The sequence below is a fragment of the Pygocentrus nattereri genome, chromosome 12, assembly GCF_015220715.1.
Source record: "Pygocentrus nattereri isolate fPygNat1 chromosome 12, fPygNat1.pri, whole genome shotgun sequence".
Taxonomy (NCBI): Eukaryota; Metazoa; Chordata; class Actinopteri; order Characiformes; family Serrasalmidae; genus Pygocentrus; species Pygocentrus nattereri.
Genome location: NC_051222.1, coordinates 6,721,911 through 6,735,839, shown reverse-complemented (window position 1 = coordinate 6,735,839; position 13,929 = coordinate 6,721,911). Strand labels below are relative to the sequence as shown.

General features: G+C 42.8%; 1 protein-coding gene across 7 annotated transcripts in view; it reads right to left on the bottom strand.

Moving 5' to 3' along the window:
* LOC108413716 (NACHT, LRR and PYD domains-containing protein 3-like) overlaps positions 1-8,461 on the bottom strand; it is a 135,344-nt gene extending 126,883 nt beyond the window's left edge. For all 7 annotated transcript variants that reach the window (XM_037543558.1, XM_037543560.1, XM_037543559.1 and 4 more), the window contains exons 1-8: positions 8,230-8,461; positions 7,355-7,460; positions 6,413-6,523; positions 5,494-5,607; positions 5,155-5,268; positions 2,157-2,270; positions 884-997; positions 548-661 (exon numbers count right to left, since the gene is read on the bottom strand). In XM_037543558.1, the coding sequence (XP_037399455.1) occupies positions 548-661; positions 884-997; positions 2,157-2,270; positions 5,155-5,268; positions 5,494-5,607; positions 6,413-6,523; positions 7,355-7,404 (731 nt within the window). In that variant the 5' untranslated portion in view covers positions 7,405-7,460; positions 8,230-8,461. The remainder of the gene's footprint in view (positions 1-547; positions 662-883; positions 998-2,156; positions 2,271-5,154; positions 5,269-5,493; positions 5,608-6,412; positions 6,524-7,354; positions 7,461-8,229) is intronic.
* Between the last annotated feature and the right edge of the window lie 5,468 nt (positions 8,462-13,929).

Genomic DNA, 13,929 nt, shown 5'->3' with positions numbered 1-13,929 from the left:
CTAATCCATGTATTATAGATTACTGACTTGCTGCCTTGCTCAATATTGCCGAGGTTGGCGTTGAGGTCTGCGTTACTACAGCATAGCATCTTCCTGTTCTTCCTGAAGAGGTTTTTTCACAGGGGGGAGGAGTAGAAATATGAAAAGTACATTCAATGAGCTTATGGTCAGAGATACCAGAGACTGGACCAGAGACAGAGATATCATTCAAACCAGTAGAGCAGAATAAATCAAGAGTATGACCATGAGCGTGAGTTGGAAAGTCAACATGCTGCATCAAGTTAAAACACTCTAAAGCTAAAAGGAACTCAGATGTGAAAGAGCTGTGGATATTGAAGTCACCAAGCATAATTATGGCAGAGCAAGGAGATGAGATGACTGTGGAGTTCATTAAATTCAGACAAGAACTCAGCAGCGGGTTTGGGAGGGCGATAAACTAACAGGAACAGTAAAGGTGAGGAGGAAACAACCTTCAAGGCAATATATTCAAAGGTTGTAGTACTGAATAGGGAAAGGGCACGTTTTCAATAACGTACTTATGTCTCACCTCTGGTCAATACTGGTACTTCCATTACTGAAATAAGGAGGCAGAAACATTGAGTTGTTGCTCTTCATAGACACATGGCTGGGCTCTGGAGGTTCTGATCTGTATGTCTGCAGTCTGGAAATTGGATTTCAAAATCAAATGAGTTTAGAAGCCAGTTGGAGAAGACAACTGCTAATGTAGATAGAAACATGAAAAACACACATTTGGAGATCACTAGTTACCACGACTGGACTGGGACCATAATTCAGGCTGGGAATGTTAAACCAGCCCAGCACACACACCTATACATTATAGAACACTTAACTAGATGTTTTCAATAACGTGCTTATGTCTCACCTCAAGTCAGTACTGGTCCTTTCATTACTGAAATAAGGAGGCAGAAACATTGGGTTGCTGCTCCTCACATACACATAGCTGGGCTCTGGAGGTTCTGATCTGTATGTCTGCAGTCTGGAAATGTGATTTATTGACACAAGAAAAAGAGTTCAATAAAAGTATTTAAAAACAGCCACATCTGACAGCTAATAAGAGATTAAAAGTGAAAAAAGGACATGTGGAAATCTTTGCAGATTCTATGTATGTGATTCTAGTTGCTCATTGAAATGAAAGACTTTAATGGTTTAAATAATGGTTTTAATGGTTTAAATAAAACTTTAATAGTTTCTTAAAGCAAGCACCAAGAATTACAAAATTATCACTCATAAATATGCAAAGTGCAAAATAAAAATAATATAATACTGTAGTACACCTGCAGGCATCTTTTGTGCACTGTAAAACTGATTTCCTGAACAACTTCTTCTACTTAGGCCTACAAAAACAAATAATTAAAGTACAGAAATTTCACTTAGTGCAGTGTACAGAGAGCAAAGAAAGTTCAGGACTAATTCTACAGCCTTACTCTGAAATACATTCTTTATTTACTTATGTATGTATTTATTTTGTTTATGTGTTTGTTTCTTAAATATGGGGAAAAAAATGCATAAACAGCTGCTTCACTTAAGCCCGGCTACATCGTGGCCTCAGTAGAGCGCGACACAAGTACATCAGGGGATCATCCAGGTAAACAACGTCACTATCATTGGCAGTAAGAAGTGAAGGTGTGACCCTTAAGCAAGAAAAGGCAAAATAATCCTTACTGATGTTCCACTGAAATTCAGTACTGTGTTCTGATTGTATCTCACCTCAGATCAGTGTTGCTTTTTCTTCTCTTTCATTTCTCTTTGCAAATGCTTAAACCTCAGGTCTCTTTCTCTTTTATAAAGCCTTCTTTATGTTGTTCAGAAAGATTACAGGCCACTAGGGAAACACTGTACCAGACTCTATGCTCTCTTTTACTCATCCCCAATTCTCCCAACTCATTCACTTGCCAGACACATACATTTCCCACTGTGACTAAAATGAGGTTTAAATCTCAGTTTCCTCAAATTTTCTTCACCCTGACTCTCCTACGGCCAGATTATCGAGTCTGTAGAGCCAGAAACTCTGGGTACATCAAGTGGTCAATCAGGTGGAAAACTGTTTAACTACTCAAAAACTACTTTCAGTAGCAATAAAAGACAAAAAGAAACAAGCTGCTAAAACTCACTACCATGTTGTGTTTGTGTCTCACCTCTGGTCACTACTGGTACTTCCATTACTGAAATAAGGAGGCAGAAACATTGAGTTGTTGCTCTTCATAGAGACATGGCTGGGCTCTGGAGGTTCTGATCTGTATGTCTGCAGTCTGGAAATTGGAGTTCAAAATCAAATGAGTTTAGAAGCCAGTTGGAGAAGACAACTGCTAATGTAGATAGAAACATGAAAAACACACATTTGGAGATCACTAGTTACCACGACTGAACTGGGGCCACAATTCAGGCTGGGAATGTTAAACCAGCCCAGCACACACACCTATACATTACAGAGCACTTAACTAGATGTTTTCAATAATAATAAATAATAATAAATTACATTTATATAGCGCCTTTCACAAACCCAAGGTCGCTTCACATAGCAAGAAAAAAAAAACAGAGGAGGAGGAAGAAAAATGTGCATTAAAACAGACTTTAAAAAGTCTTTAAGTCAGATTTAAAAGAAGAAAGAGAAGAGCAGTCCCTGAGGGATTGAGGAAGAGAATTCCAGAGTTTGGGGGCCATGGCACTAAAGGACCTCCCTCCCAAGGTGGAAAGTCTGGTGCGTGGAACAGCAAGCAAGTTATTGCTGGAAGATCTGAGAGACGAGAGGGAGTGTAAGACGTCAGCAGTTCTCTGAGGCAGGGGGGAGCAGGTTATGCAAAGCTTTGAACGTGAGAAGTAAGATTTTAAACTTTATACGGGACAGGACCGGTCGCCAGAGAACGGGGGTGATATGAGCTGAACGCTTAGTGTGGGTGAGCACTCCAGCTGCAGAGTTCTGAATGTACTGTAGCTTTTGGATAGACTTTACAGGGAGACCAACAAAGAGGGAGTTACAGTAGTCAATGCGGGACATAATGAAGGCATGAACCAGAGTTTTGGCATCTTTATCAGACAGGAACGGTCGGAGACGAGCAATGTTACGTAAGTGAAAGAATGCAGTCTTGGTGAGGAATTTGATGTGCAGATCAAAATTGAGTGATGAGTTGAGTAAAACACCAAGATTTCTAACGGCAGGTGCAGGCTTAACGAGCAGGCCATCAATACTAACTGAAAAATTGGATGACTTTGATAGTAGAGGTTTAGGGCCAACCAGTAAGACTTCAGTTTTAGCAGTGTTTAGCATGAGAAAGTTATTATGCATCCAGAGCTTTAAATCAGAAATACAGTGAATTAGTGTACTGGGAGGGGTATCTGAGGGTGTGTGTGTACTGAGATATAACGCTATATCATCAGCATAACAATGGAAGTTTAGGCCATGGCTACGAATAATCTGCCCAAGGGGTGAAATGTAAATTAGGAAAAGTAGGGGTCCAAGAACTGAGCCTTGCGGGACACCACATCTAACAGGAGAGGAGGAGGATTTATGTGGGCCTAATGTAATAAACTGGTGTCTGTATGTTAGATATGACCTGAACCACTGTAGGGCTGTGTCAGTGATGCCAATAGAAAAAAGACGAGAAATGAGAACATCATGATTAACAGTATCAAAAGCTGCACTTAAGTCGAGGAGAAGACGAATATTGAGAGAACCACCATCAGCAGACTGAAGAAGATCATTAACGACTCGCAGAAGAGGTGTCTCAGTGCTGTGGTGAGTACGGAAACCAGACTGGAATGGCTCATAGAGGACATTATCACTCAGAAATGTCTGGAGTTGGGAGGCAACCACTCTTTCCATTACTTTAGCTAAAAATGGAAGGTGTGAGATGGGTCTGTAATTTGAAAGAGAAGTCGGGTCCAATTCAGGCTTCTTAAGTATCGGAGTAACTGCAGCAGTTTTAAGGGCAGCAGGAACAGAACCAGAAGAGATACATGAATTTATCACTGTAGCTACTGGGGTGTTGATTACAGATGAACAGGCCTTGAGTAGAGGGGTGGGGGCAGGGTCAAGCTGACAGGAGGAAACATTAGACTTAGGGATGAGCTCAGAGACAGAAAAGGAGTCAACAGGTGTGAAACAAGTTAGCTTTGTGTTCAAAGAAGGAGAATCCGTAAAGGAGAACGGCTGGGAAGCAGAAGAAAAGAGGCTGTAGATCTGATTAATTTTCTTGTCAAAAAATGTAGAAAAGCCTGACATTGCTCAGCTGAATGGGGGCACGCTGAAACAGGAGGATGGAGGAGTTTGTTAACGGTTCGAAAGAGAGCTTTTGGCCTAGACTTAGCATTATTTATGATGGAGGAGTAGTAGTTGGAGCGGGCAGTGTTAAGGGCATCCCTATATTTGTGGGTGTGTTGACTGTAAAGTAGAGAGTGGACAGTAAGGCTAATTTTTTTATAAAGGCGCTCAAGACGCCGACCAATGGCCTTCAGTACCCTTAGTTCAGGGGTGAACCAAGGACAGGAGCGGGCGGCAGGGAGGAGTCTATTCTTAAAAGGGGCAAAATCATTAAGCAGTCCAGAGACAGTGTCATTATAGAGAGAAACCATGCTCTCAGGGGATGATAGGTTATGTAGATTGGACAGGGCTGAAGACTGAGGGCTGAAGAGAAGCAGCAAACAGATTAAGATTGACAGACCTAATATCACGATAGACAACAGAGATTTTTTCACAGGGGGGAGGAGTAGAAATATGAAAAGTACATTCAATGAGCTTATGGTCAGAGATACCAGAAACTGAACCAGAGACAGAGATATCATTCAAACCAGTAGAGCAGAATAAATCAAGAGTATGACCATGAGCGTGAGTTGGAAAGTCAACATGCTGCATCAAGTTAAAACACTCTAAAGCTGAAAGGAACTCAGATGTGAAAGAGCATTCAGTATCAACATGGATATTAAAGTCACCAAGCACAATTATGGCAGAGCATGGAGATGAGATGACTGTGAGGAGTTCAGCAAGTTCAGACAAGAAGTTAGCAGCGGGTTTGGGAGGGCGATAAACTAATAGGAACAGTAAAGGTGAGGAGGAAACAACCTTCAAGGCAATATATTCAAAGGTTGTAGTACTGAATAGGGAAAGGGCACGTTTTCAATAACGTACTTATGTCTCACCTCTGGTCAATACTGGTACTTCCATTACTGAAATAAGGAGGCAGAAACATTGAGTTGTTGCTCTTCATAGACACATGGCTGGGCTCTGGAGGTTCTGATCTGTATGTCTGCAGTCTGGAAATTGGATTTCAAAATCAAATGAGTTTAGAAGCCAGTTGGAGAAGACAACTGCTAATGTAGATAGAAACATGAAAAACACACATTTGGAGATCACTAGTTACCACGACTGGACTGGGACCATAATTCAGGCTGGGAATGTTAAACCAGCCCAGCACACACACCTATACATTATAGAACACTTAAGTAGATGTTTTCAATAATGTTGTGCTTATGTCTCACCTCTGGTCAGTATTGGTCCTTTCATTACTGAAATAAGGAGGCAGAAACATCGAGTTGCTGCTCTTCATAGACACGTAGCTGGGCTCTGGAGGTTCTGCTCTGTATGTCTGCAGTCTGGAAATGTGATTTATTGACACAAGAAAAATTGTTTAACAATTGTATTTAAAAACAACCACATCTGACAGCTAATAAGAGATTAAAAGTGAAAAAGCACGTTTGGAGATCATTGATGTAATTATTGGTTTTCTGTTCAGTCAGAATGACAACTGAATATTCGACTAGGTAGTTAATGAGAAGTGATGAGAAATGAAATGGTGTAAACAAGTGACACATGAAATGGACATGAAATGTGGTGTTCCACAAAGATGTTGGATATTGTGATGGTAAAATGAGAAACACTAAATTATGAGCAGATAACAGGAATGACAACATTCAGCAGATTCTGTGTATATGGTTCTAGTTGTTCAATGAATTGAAAGAGCAAAAATAAATCAAGTGCCAGGTATTACAAAATTACCACTTGTAAGTATGCAAAGTGCATAATAAACATAATATAATACTTAAAGCTACTGTAGTACACCTGCAGGCATCTTTTGTGCACTGTAAAACTGATTCCCTGAACAGCTTCTTCTACTTAGGCCTACAAAAACGAATAATTAAACTACAGAAAGTTCACTTTAGTGCAGTGTACAGAGAGCAAAGAAAGTTCAGGCCTCTTCACTTTTTACAAATGGTGTAATTCTGTAGTCTTACTCTGCAGTGCATTACTTTTGTTTCTTAAATCTGAATAAAGGCAAAAACAGTTGCTTCACTATCACTGGCAGTAAGAAGTGAAATGTGGTCCATGTACAAGAAAAGGCAGAAGGACGCTTCCCGGTGTCCTGCTAAAATTCAGCACTGTGCTCTGACTGTAACTCACCTCAGATCAGTACTGTCGACATTATTGTAATAAGGATGTTGAAACACTGAGTTGTTGCTCCTCATGTACACATAGTTTGTTTCTGGAGGTTCTGCTCTGAATGTCTGCAGTCTGGAGATGTGATGTGGAGACACAAGAAGAAGAGTTTAATGTGGGTATTAGACGACAGCTTCATCAGATAAATGTTTAATATTAATGAGAAACTGGAGTCAGATGCTCGGAGATCAATTCAGTCAATTCAGTTTGTGGTAGTCCTGAGTGAAATGAATGTTAAAAAGAGCACAGTAGTGGAATAGAATGCCCCCAAATGATGGAAAACACATACTGTATAATAAATAAATTAGTTCTACCTAAACATAATAATCCAGTAGGTTAACATCATAAAGTGGCGGCACACAGTTCCTGTGAAAATTCAATGTACAACGTTCAGAATAAGCTAAATGAAGAAAAACTTACTAGCAGGTATTACAGTGTGGTTTTTTTGTTGAACAGTGCACTTTATAAACTTCACTGGATGTATAACCAGAAAATACTGATGTAAATAACATTCTGATTTGATGTAATTCAAATGGTACATTTTTAAACATTTCTACTTGACAGAAACACTCGTGAACTGCAGTACAGCACATACAAAGTAATAACATTAAAAATACCATTATTTAAAGGAACGAAAAGACCAGCTTCATTTTAAATAAGTAATTCTGCAGATTGGAGACTGGTCACCCACTGAAGTTTGAGTTTACCCACCTTTTCTTCATTACTACATCCCTGACCTCAGTCTGCTTATAACATATACACTCTTACTCAAGCTTAACATTTTAAATATGTCATAGTTAACTGCCATACCGTACAGCTGAGAATGCTGGGAATAAACATTATTAACCAGTTTCCAACTAGAAAAATAAATATTCTCCCTAGAATTAGTAACTCAAAGTAACTCACTTTGAGTGAGGACTTCTTTCTCCACTGCTGAAGTGATGAGGCTCCATCATGAGGTTTTCAGTCTTCACAGATGCAGCAGGACACTGGACACACTGTCCTCTGCTCACTGTGAACAGGTTTACATTTACAGTGTGAACAGGAAACTGAATCACAGGTGATCATGAACTGGATGTCACTGCAGCATCAGCCGATAAACTGATAAAGAAATAAATTCCTTAGTAACTTTGTGGTTACATTTCCTGCTGCACCATCACATCTTCTGCTGGTAGACATTACACACGTTTCCCTACTAATACTAAACATCATCCATTACAACAGACTGGCATTCACCGTCTACTGAATAGAGTCCAGCAGGGGGTGCCAATGAGGTCAGATCTGGTCAGGGAGAGTACTTGCAATAACGCAAGCGCACCAGAGGTGGTGAGTTACTAGTTACTCAGTTCTATGAACTCAGTAACATTTTCCCTGATTTGTATGTTGAGTGTTTTCAAATGATGATGCTTTTACTTCTACTCACAGATATTAAGGTAAAAGAGTGCAGTTTTGATGAGGTTTAAGGGCTTCAGATGTAAGAGAAGAATAAAATATAACTCCAGGATTTCTAGCAACTAGAGGTGGATCCAGGTTTTTGGAGTTTGGTCAACAAAAAGTCACCATGAAGAAACTCTGATTTCTTCTTTCTGATGGACAGATACAGCCCTGCCTGGATAACCTGTGACTTTTCAACAAAAACAACTGTTTATAAACTTCTAACATACATTAAAACCACATATATGATGTGTCAAAGGACAAAAATTCAAAAGAACCAGTGGGTATAAACCGTGGCTTAACCCGTCTTACAGTGTTCCTGTACACAGTTACATAAAAGAACTTACATGTTGTGAAGTTTCAGTGTCTGCCATCTTGTAGAACAGCTTAAAAACTCCACCACTGAGTTTAATAAAGAATCAACTGATACAAACACAGCTTTTCTCACTTTAAACTCCCAGATAATCTATAACACAAAAAGATATCTAAATAATTTAAGACCAACTGTCTGAAATCCAAAACTTTTACATCTGAGATCGTCTCTGTTCCTCTAAAGGCGTCAACATGTCCAACTTTCAGTTTGTCTCTTCCTGTTTCTCTGATCAAACCACCTGACCTGCGTCTCCTGGCTCATCACACAGCGCATGTCGCCCTCTAGTGTAAGAAGTGTGAACTCCCAGAAACGTCACTCACACACTAGACCTTCACCACCTCCTCCAGATGCCACAGCTGACCAGCTCAGCAGGACATTCACTGCAGTTGAAGATGGAAACAGAGCTCCATCCACTACAGTCTGACAAAAACAAGCAACCAATAAATAACCTTGACCACAACAATCTCTACACAGAACTCTGTACCAGTGGGTTTTAACCGTATCAGCAAGGGAAATGGCAGATGCAATATTAAAGACTTCATTATATCATTCTACTTTAAAAGGCAAAGTGAAAAAAAAGCTCAGAACCATAACAAAGCAAGACCATCAGGCAAAATAAAACAACGCAATGAAAAACACACACACACCAATAGTGGCACCCTCCCAGCATGCCAGCATGCCAGGAGCACATTGAACCGTCAGGTAGCTTTTATTAAAGTCTGGTTGGAGTCATCTGACAACAGTAAGAAGGTTTGAAGTGTTTGAATGTGGAGCAGCACTGGTCATCCGAGGCCTTTACTGGCCTCCCACTTGCTCTCAAGCTTCAAACGCCTCGACGGCAGAGGGCAGCTGTAACCTTTCAGAATATATTTCCTTTTCCACACCAGTTTCACACGACAGGGGAACATGTTTTCCTTATGCATATACACTTGAACAAGAAGCAGTGAAACAGCGTTAGTTTGTAAAAGCTACCATGATGCTGGGTCCTACTCTCTCTCATTTAGCTGGAGTGCTGCCGGGTCTTAGTGCCATTGGATTAGCTATGGCATAGTTTACCTACTGCCCCCCAGTCCTCTTAACTTCTACCTGTTACAAATGCAGTCTGACCACAAAACTAACTGCTTGCTTCTGTGTTTTTGGACTCATTACAGGGGTGTGTGTTCATTTGACTTTGACATAGTTCTCTCACTTGGTCCATACAGTGTTTCAAGGGGATTCAGACTGGGCGTAGTGTTTTTCGGTTGTCATGTGCACACCAAAGCGAGCTCAGACTCTGTTCATACAGCAGATGAAAGTGGCCCAAATCTGATTGTTTGTGTTTGGTTGTTCACATTATCTGTTAAATGTGATCTGTATGCAACATTAGTCTAAACAGACCATACTCCATGCGCAGAAGAACAATGCTTCACATTGTTTCACATGGCTCAGCCAGAGGTAAACCATCATGAGGCCAGTCACTCCTGCAGGATCAGCTTCATCTTCACCAGCATCACAGGAGCCATCATGAAGCTTCGCTGACTGACAGCTGGGCTCATCAGCCAGAATGTGTTTGACCTCAGTGTAAAAAGTGGCGCAGCCACTTCTTTGATCGTGTCCTCGGATTCTTTAAACTTTGCTTTTAAATGTTCTTTGACGCTGAAGCCTCGTTCTCCTCCAGCCGCATTCAGCCATTTCTTTCAAGATCTCTTCAAACATGGAACGGTTGTGATAAGCCTTTTCTAAGTTTTGTACAGAAATATCACCCCAAATGTTTGAGGTCTCAGCAGCGGGAAATTTTGACCAATGTCGAGTTGGATTGACATTCATATGTGGTACTGAATCCGATACGTATCCGATCTGCAGCTGTGCGACTCAGTCTGAACAGCCAGATTGGAATTCATGCTGCTTCAAGAAAATAAATAAATAATCAAAAAAAAAATTCTCAGTTTAGCATTTGATTTGTTGTCTTTTTACTAATTTCAGGTAAATTTAGGGTTTAAATGATTCGCACATCATAAAGGGACTGTTCCAGTTTCATGTATTTAGACCATGGTAACTGTTGTACCAGCTACAATGTGGGGCAATGGCAGCTTGGTGATTGATTATAGGGCTCTGGGTTCAATATATGGGTCTGCTAAGTTGCTGCTATGAGGCCTTTGAGCAAGACCCTCAACTCCTTCTGCTCCAGGGGAACTGTATCATGGCTGAAGAAGAATTACAACAAAGGTATTTATTCTAATAAAGAGATAAACAGGGTAATTGATATTTTGTGAAAATAACCAAATATCATCTATTTTCCAAGCCATTTCTCCGTCAGGGTCGCGCTGGAGCCTATCCCAGCGGTCATCAGGAAGGATACACCCTGGCCAGGTGTAGATGAAGAATGCATGTAACTGAAAATTACCCAGCAGCTGTATCCTGATCATCTAGAGAGATGTGATACCTAGAAATACCTGTTCCCAGTGACAATGTCCACTCACACTCTCTCTTCAGGCCAACCTGTGGTTTCAAAGGAACACAAACTCTACCTTTTTGAAGGGGATATTTTGGAGGAAATTAGATGTGAGATAATCCACATCTATAAGCAAGTCAAAGCTAAACAAGACATAAACAAAATGGGACTAACCACCATGCCAGACCTTTAAGACTAACAAACTCTTCCCATCAGATAAATGTTACTTTTGAGAGAGGAGAACCTCAAGCTGCACTCCTGCCTCAAATCTGAAAAGTCCTCTGAGGCTGTGTGGATCTCCACTGTAAGGGGACAACACAGTGCTTTGACTCTGAAAGGATGTGTGGCTGTCAAGAAGTCACTCCTGAGAAAAGGAAATAGTCAAAGAAGCTGCTGATGGAAACACTAGATCTTGAAATACTGGCCATTTCGACAGAAAATGAAACAAATGAAGGGTGGTCTCTCACCTCGGCACACTGCATGTACACTGTATGTTCAGAGAATTCATAAATATATCATTTAATATTGAATTTTTAGTACAAATGGGGCCGTATTACAGGGGCTGGATTTTTTAAGTCTCCACTTTAGACTAATTTAATTACTGTTAAGATTTTAAAGTATTAAAATAGATAATGAGATAATGACTGCCCTCCCACCCTGCTGAAGACTGACCATCAGGGCCTCCTCCTCACCATCACCAACCCGCTCTCCTGCTCATTTGTGTCAATTGCAACACCCTCAGTTACATCACTGTGCCATCCAGATGTACCAGCATTGAGAGAGGATGGGACCGTTTCAGCTCACTCTTTTCATAAAGGCCGTCTCTACCAGTGCAGTTTCTAAAGCTTTACCATCCAGTCTTCAAACAGAGATCCTCTTAACTTCTATTTGGTATTTAGCTTATTTAATTGTAAACACTGTTTGACCAGAGGTGGACGGGTCTCCTCTTCTGAGTCTTGGTTCCTCCCAAGGTTTCTTCCTCCAGTCTGAGGGAGTTTTTCCTCGCCACCGTCACCTCTGGCTCGCTCACTGGGGGAAATATGTTGTAACTGTATGTTTTCAAACTTCTGTAAAGCTGCTTTGTGACAACATTTTCGTAAAAAGCGCTACACAAATAAACGTGAATTGAATTGAACTGAATTAATAGTACCTCTCCTTGGATCACCACCTTATCATGGTGGAGGGGTTTGCGTGCTTGAATGATCTTAGGAGCTATGTTGTCTGGAGCAAAAGCTCCTGGTAGGGTCTCCCATGGCAAACTGGTCCTAGGTGACAGGTCAGACAAAGTGTGATCCATAATAACCCCTATGAAGACACAAAAGCAGGACTTATGTACCCTGCCCGGAACAGGGTTACCGGGGCCCCACCCTGGAGCCAGGCCTGGGGGAGGGGCTCGCCAGCGAGCGTCTGGTGGCCGGGCATTTACTCATGGTGCCCGGCCGGGCCCAGCCCGAAGGAGTTACATGAGTTCCCCCTCCCATCGACCCACCACCAATGGGAGGGGCAGTAGTAGGGGTTCGGTGCGTTGTGGATCGGGCAGTGTCCAAAGGCGTGGGCCTTGGCGTTCTGATCCTCGGTTGCTGAAACTGGCTTTGGAACTTGGAACGTTACCTCACAGGGAAAGAGCCTGAGTTGGTGCGCGAGGTTGAGAGATACCGGCTAGATATAGTCGGGCTCACCTCAACACACAGCTTGGGCTCTGGGTCCAATCTCCTTGAGAGGGGCTGGACTTTATTCTTTTCTGGAGTTGCCCATGGTGAGAGGCGGCGGGCAGGTGTGGGCTTTCTCATAGCCCCTCGACTCGGTGCCTGTATGTTGGGGTTTTCTCCGGTGGACGAGAGGGTAGTTTCCCTACGCCTTCGGGTTGGGGAACGGGTCCTGACTGTTGTCTGTGCTTATGCACCGAACAGCAGTTCAGAGTACCCAGCCTTCTTAGAATCCTTGGGAAGGGTGCTTGAAAGTGCTCCTCCTGGAGACTCTATTGTCCTACTGGGGGACTTCAATGCTCACGTGGGCAATGACAGTGAGACCTGGAGGGGTGTGATTGGGAGGAATGGCCTCTCTGATCTGAACCCGAGTGGTGTTCAGTTTTTGGACTTCTGCGCAAACCACAGTTTGTCCATCACGAACACCATGTTTGAACACAAGGATGTCCATAAGTGCATATGGCACCAGGACACCCTAGGCCGCAGTTCAATGATTGACTTTGTAGTCGTGTCATCGGACTTGCGGCCATGTGTTTTGGACACTCGGGTAAAGAGAGGAGCTGAGCTGTCAACTGATCACCACCTGGTGGTGAGTTGGATCAGGTGGTGGGGGAAGATGCCGGTCAGACCAGGCAAGCCCAAACGTATAGTGAGGGTTTGCTGGGAACGTCTAGCAGAAGAACCTGTCAGATTGATCTTCAACTCACACCTCCGTCAGAACTTTGACCAGATATCGGGGGAGGTGGGGGACATTGACTCAGAATGGGCCATGTTCCCTTCCTCCATTGCTGAAGCGGCTGACTGTAGCTGTGGCCGTAAGGTAGTTGGTGCCTGTCGGGGCGGTAATCCTCGAACCCGGTGGTGGACACCCCAGGTGAGAGATGCCGTCAAGCTGAAGAAGGAGTCCTACCGGGCATGGTTGGCCTGTGGGACACCAGAGGCAGCTGGCAGGTATCGACAGGCCAAGCGATCTGCGGCTTCAGTTGTCGCCAAGGCAAAAACCCGTGTATGGGAGGAGTTTGGTGAGGCCTTGGAAAGTGACTTTAAGTCGGCTCCGAAAAGATTCTGGCAAACCGTCAGGCGACTCAGAAGGGGAAAGCAGTGTGCCACTAGCACTGTATATAGTGGAGATGGTGTGCTGCTGACTTCGACTGAAGATGTCATTGGGCGGTGGAAGGAGTACTTTGAGGACCTTCTCAATCCCACCGACACGTTCTCCAGTGAGGAGGCAGAGTCTGGGGACATGGGAATAGGCTTGTCCATTACTGAGGCCGAAGTCGCTAAGGTAGTTAAGAAGCTCCTTGGTGGCAAGGCTCCAGGGGTGGATGAGATCTGCCCTGAGTTCCTCAAGGCTCTGGATGTTGTGGGGCTGTCTTGGCTGACACGCCTTTTCAACATTGCGTGGACATCGGGGGCGGTGCCACTGGATTGGCAGACTGGGGTGGTGGTGCCTCTTTTTAAAAAAGGGGACCGGAGGGTGTGTTCCAACTACAGGGGAATCACACTCCTCAGCCTCCCTGGCAAGGTCTATGCAGGG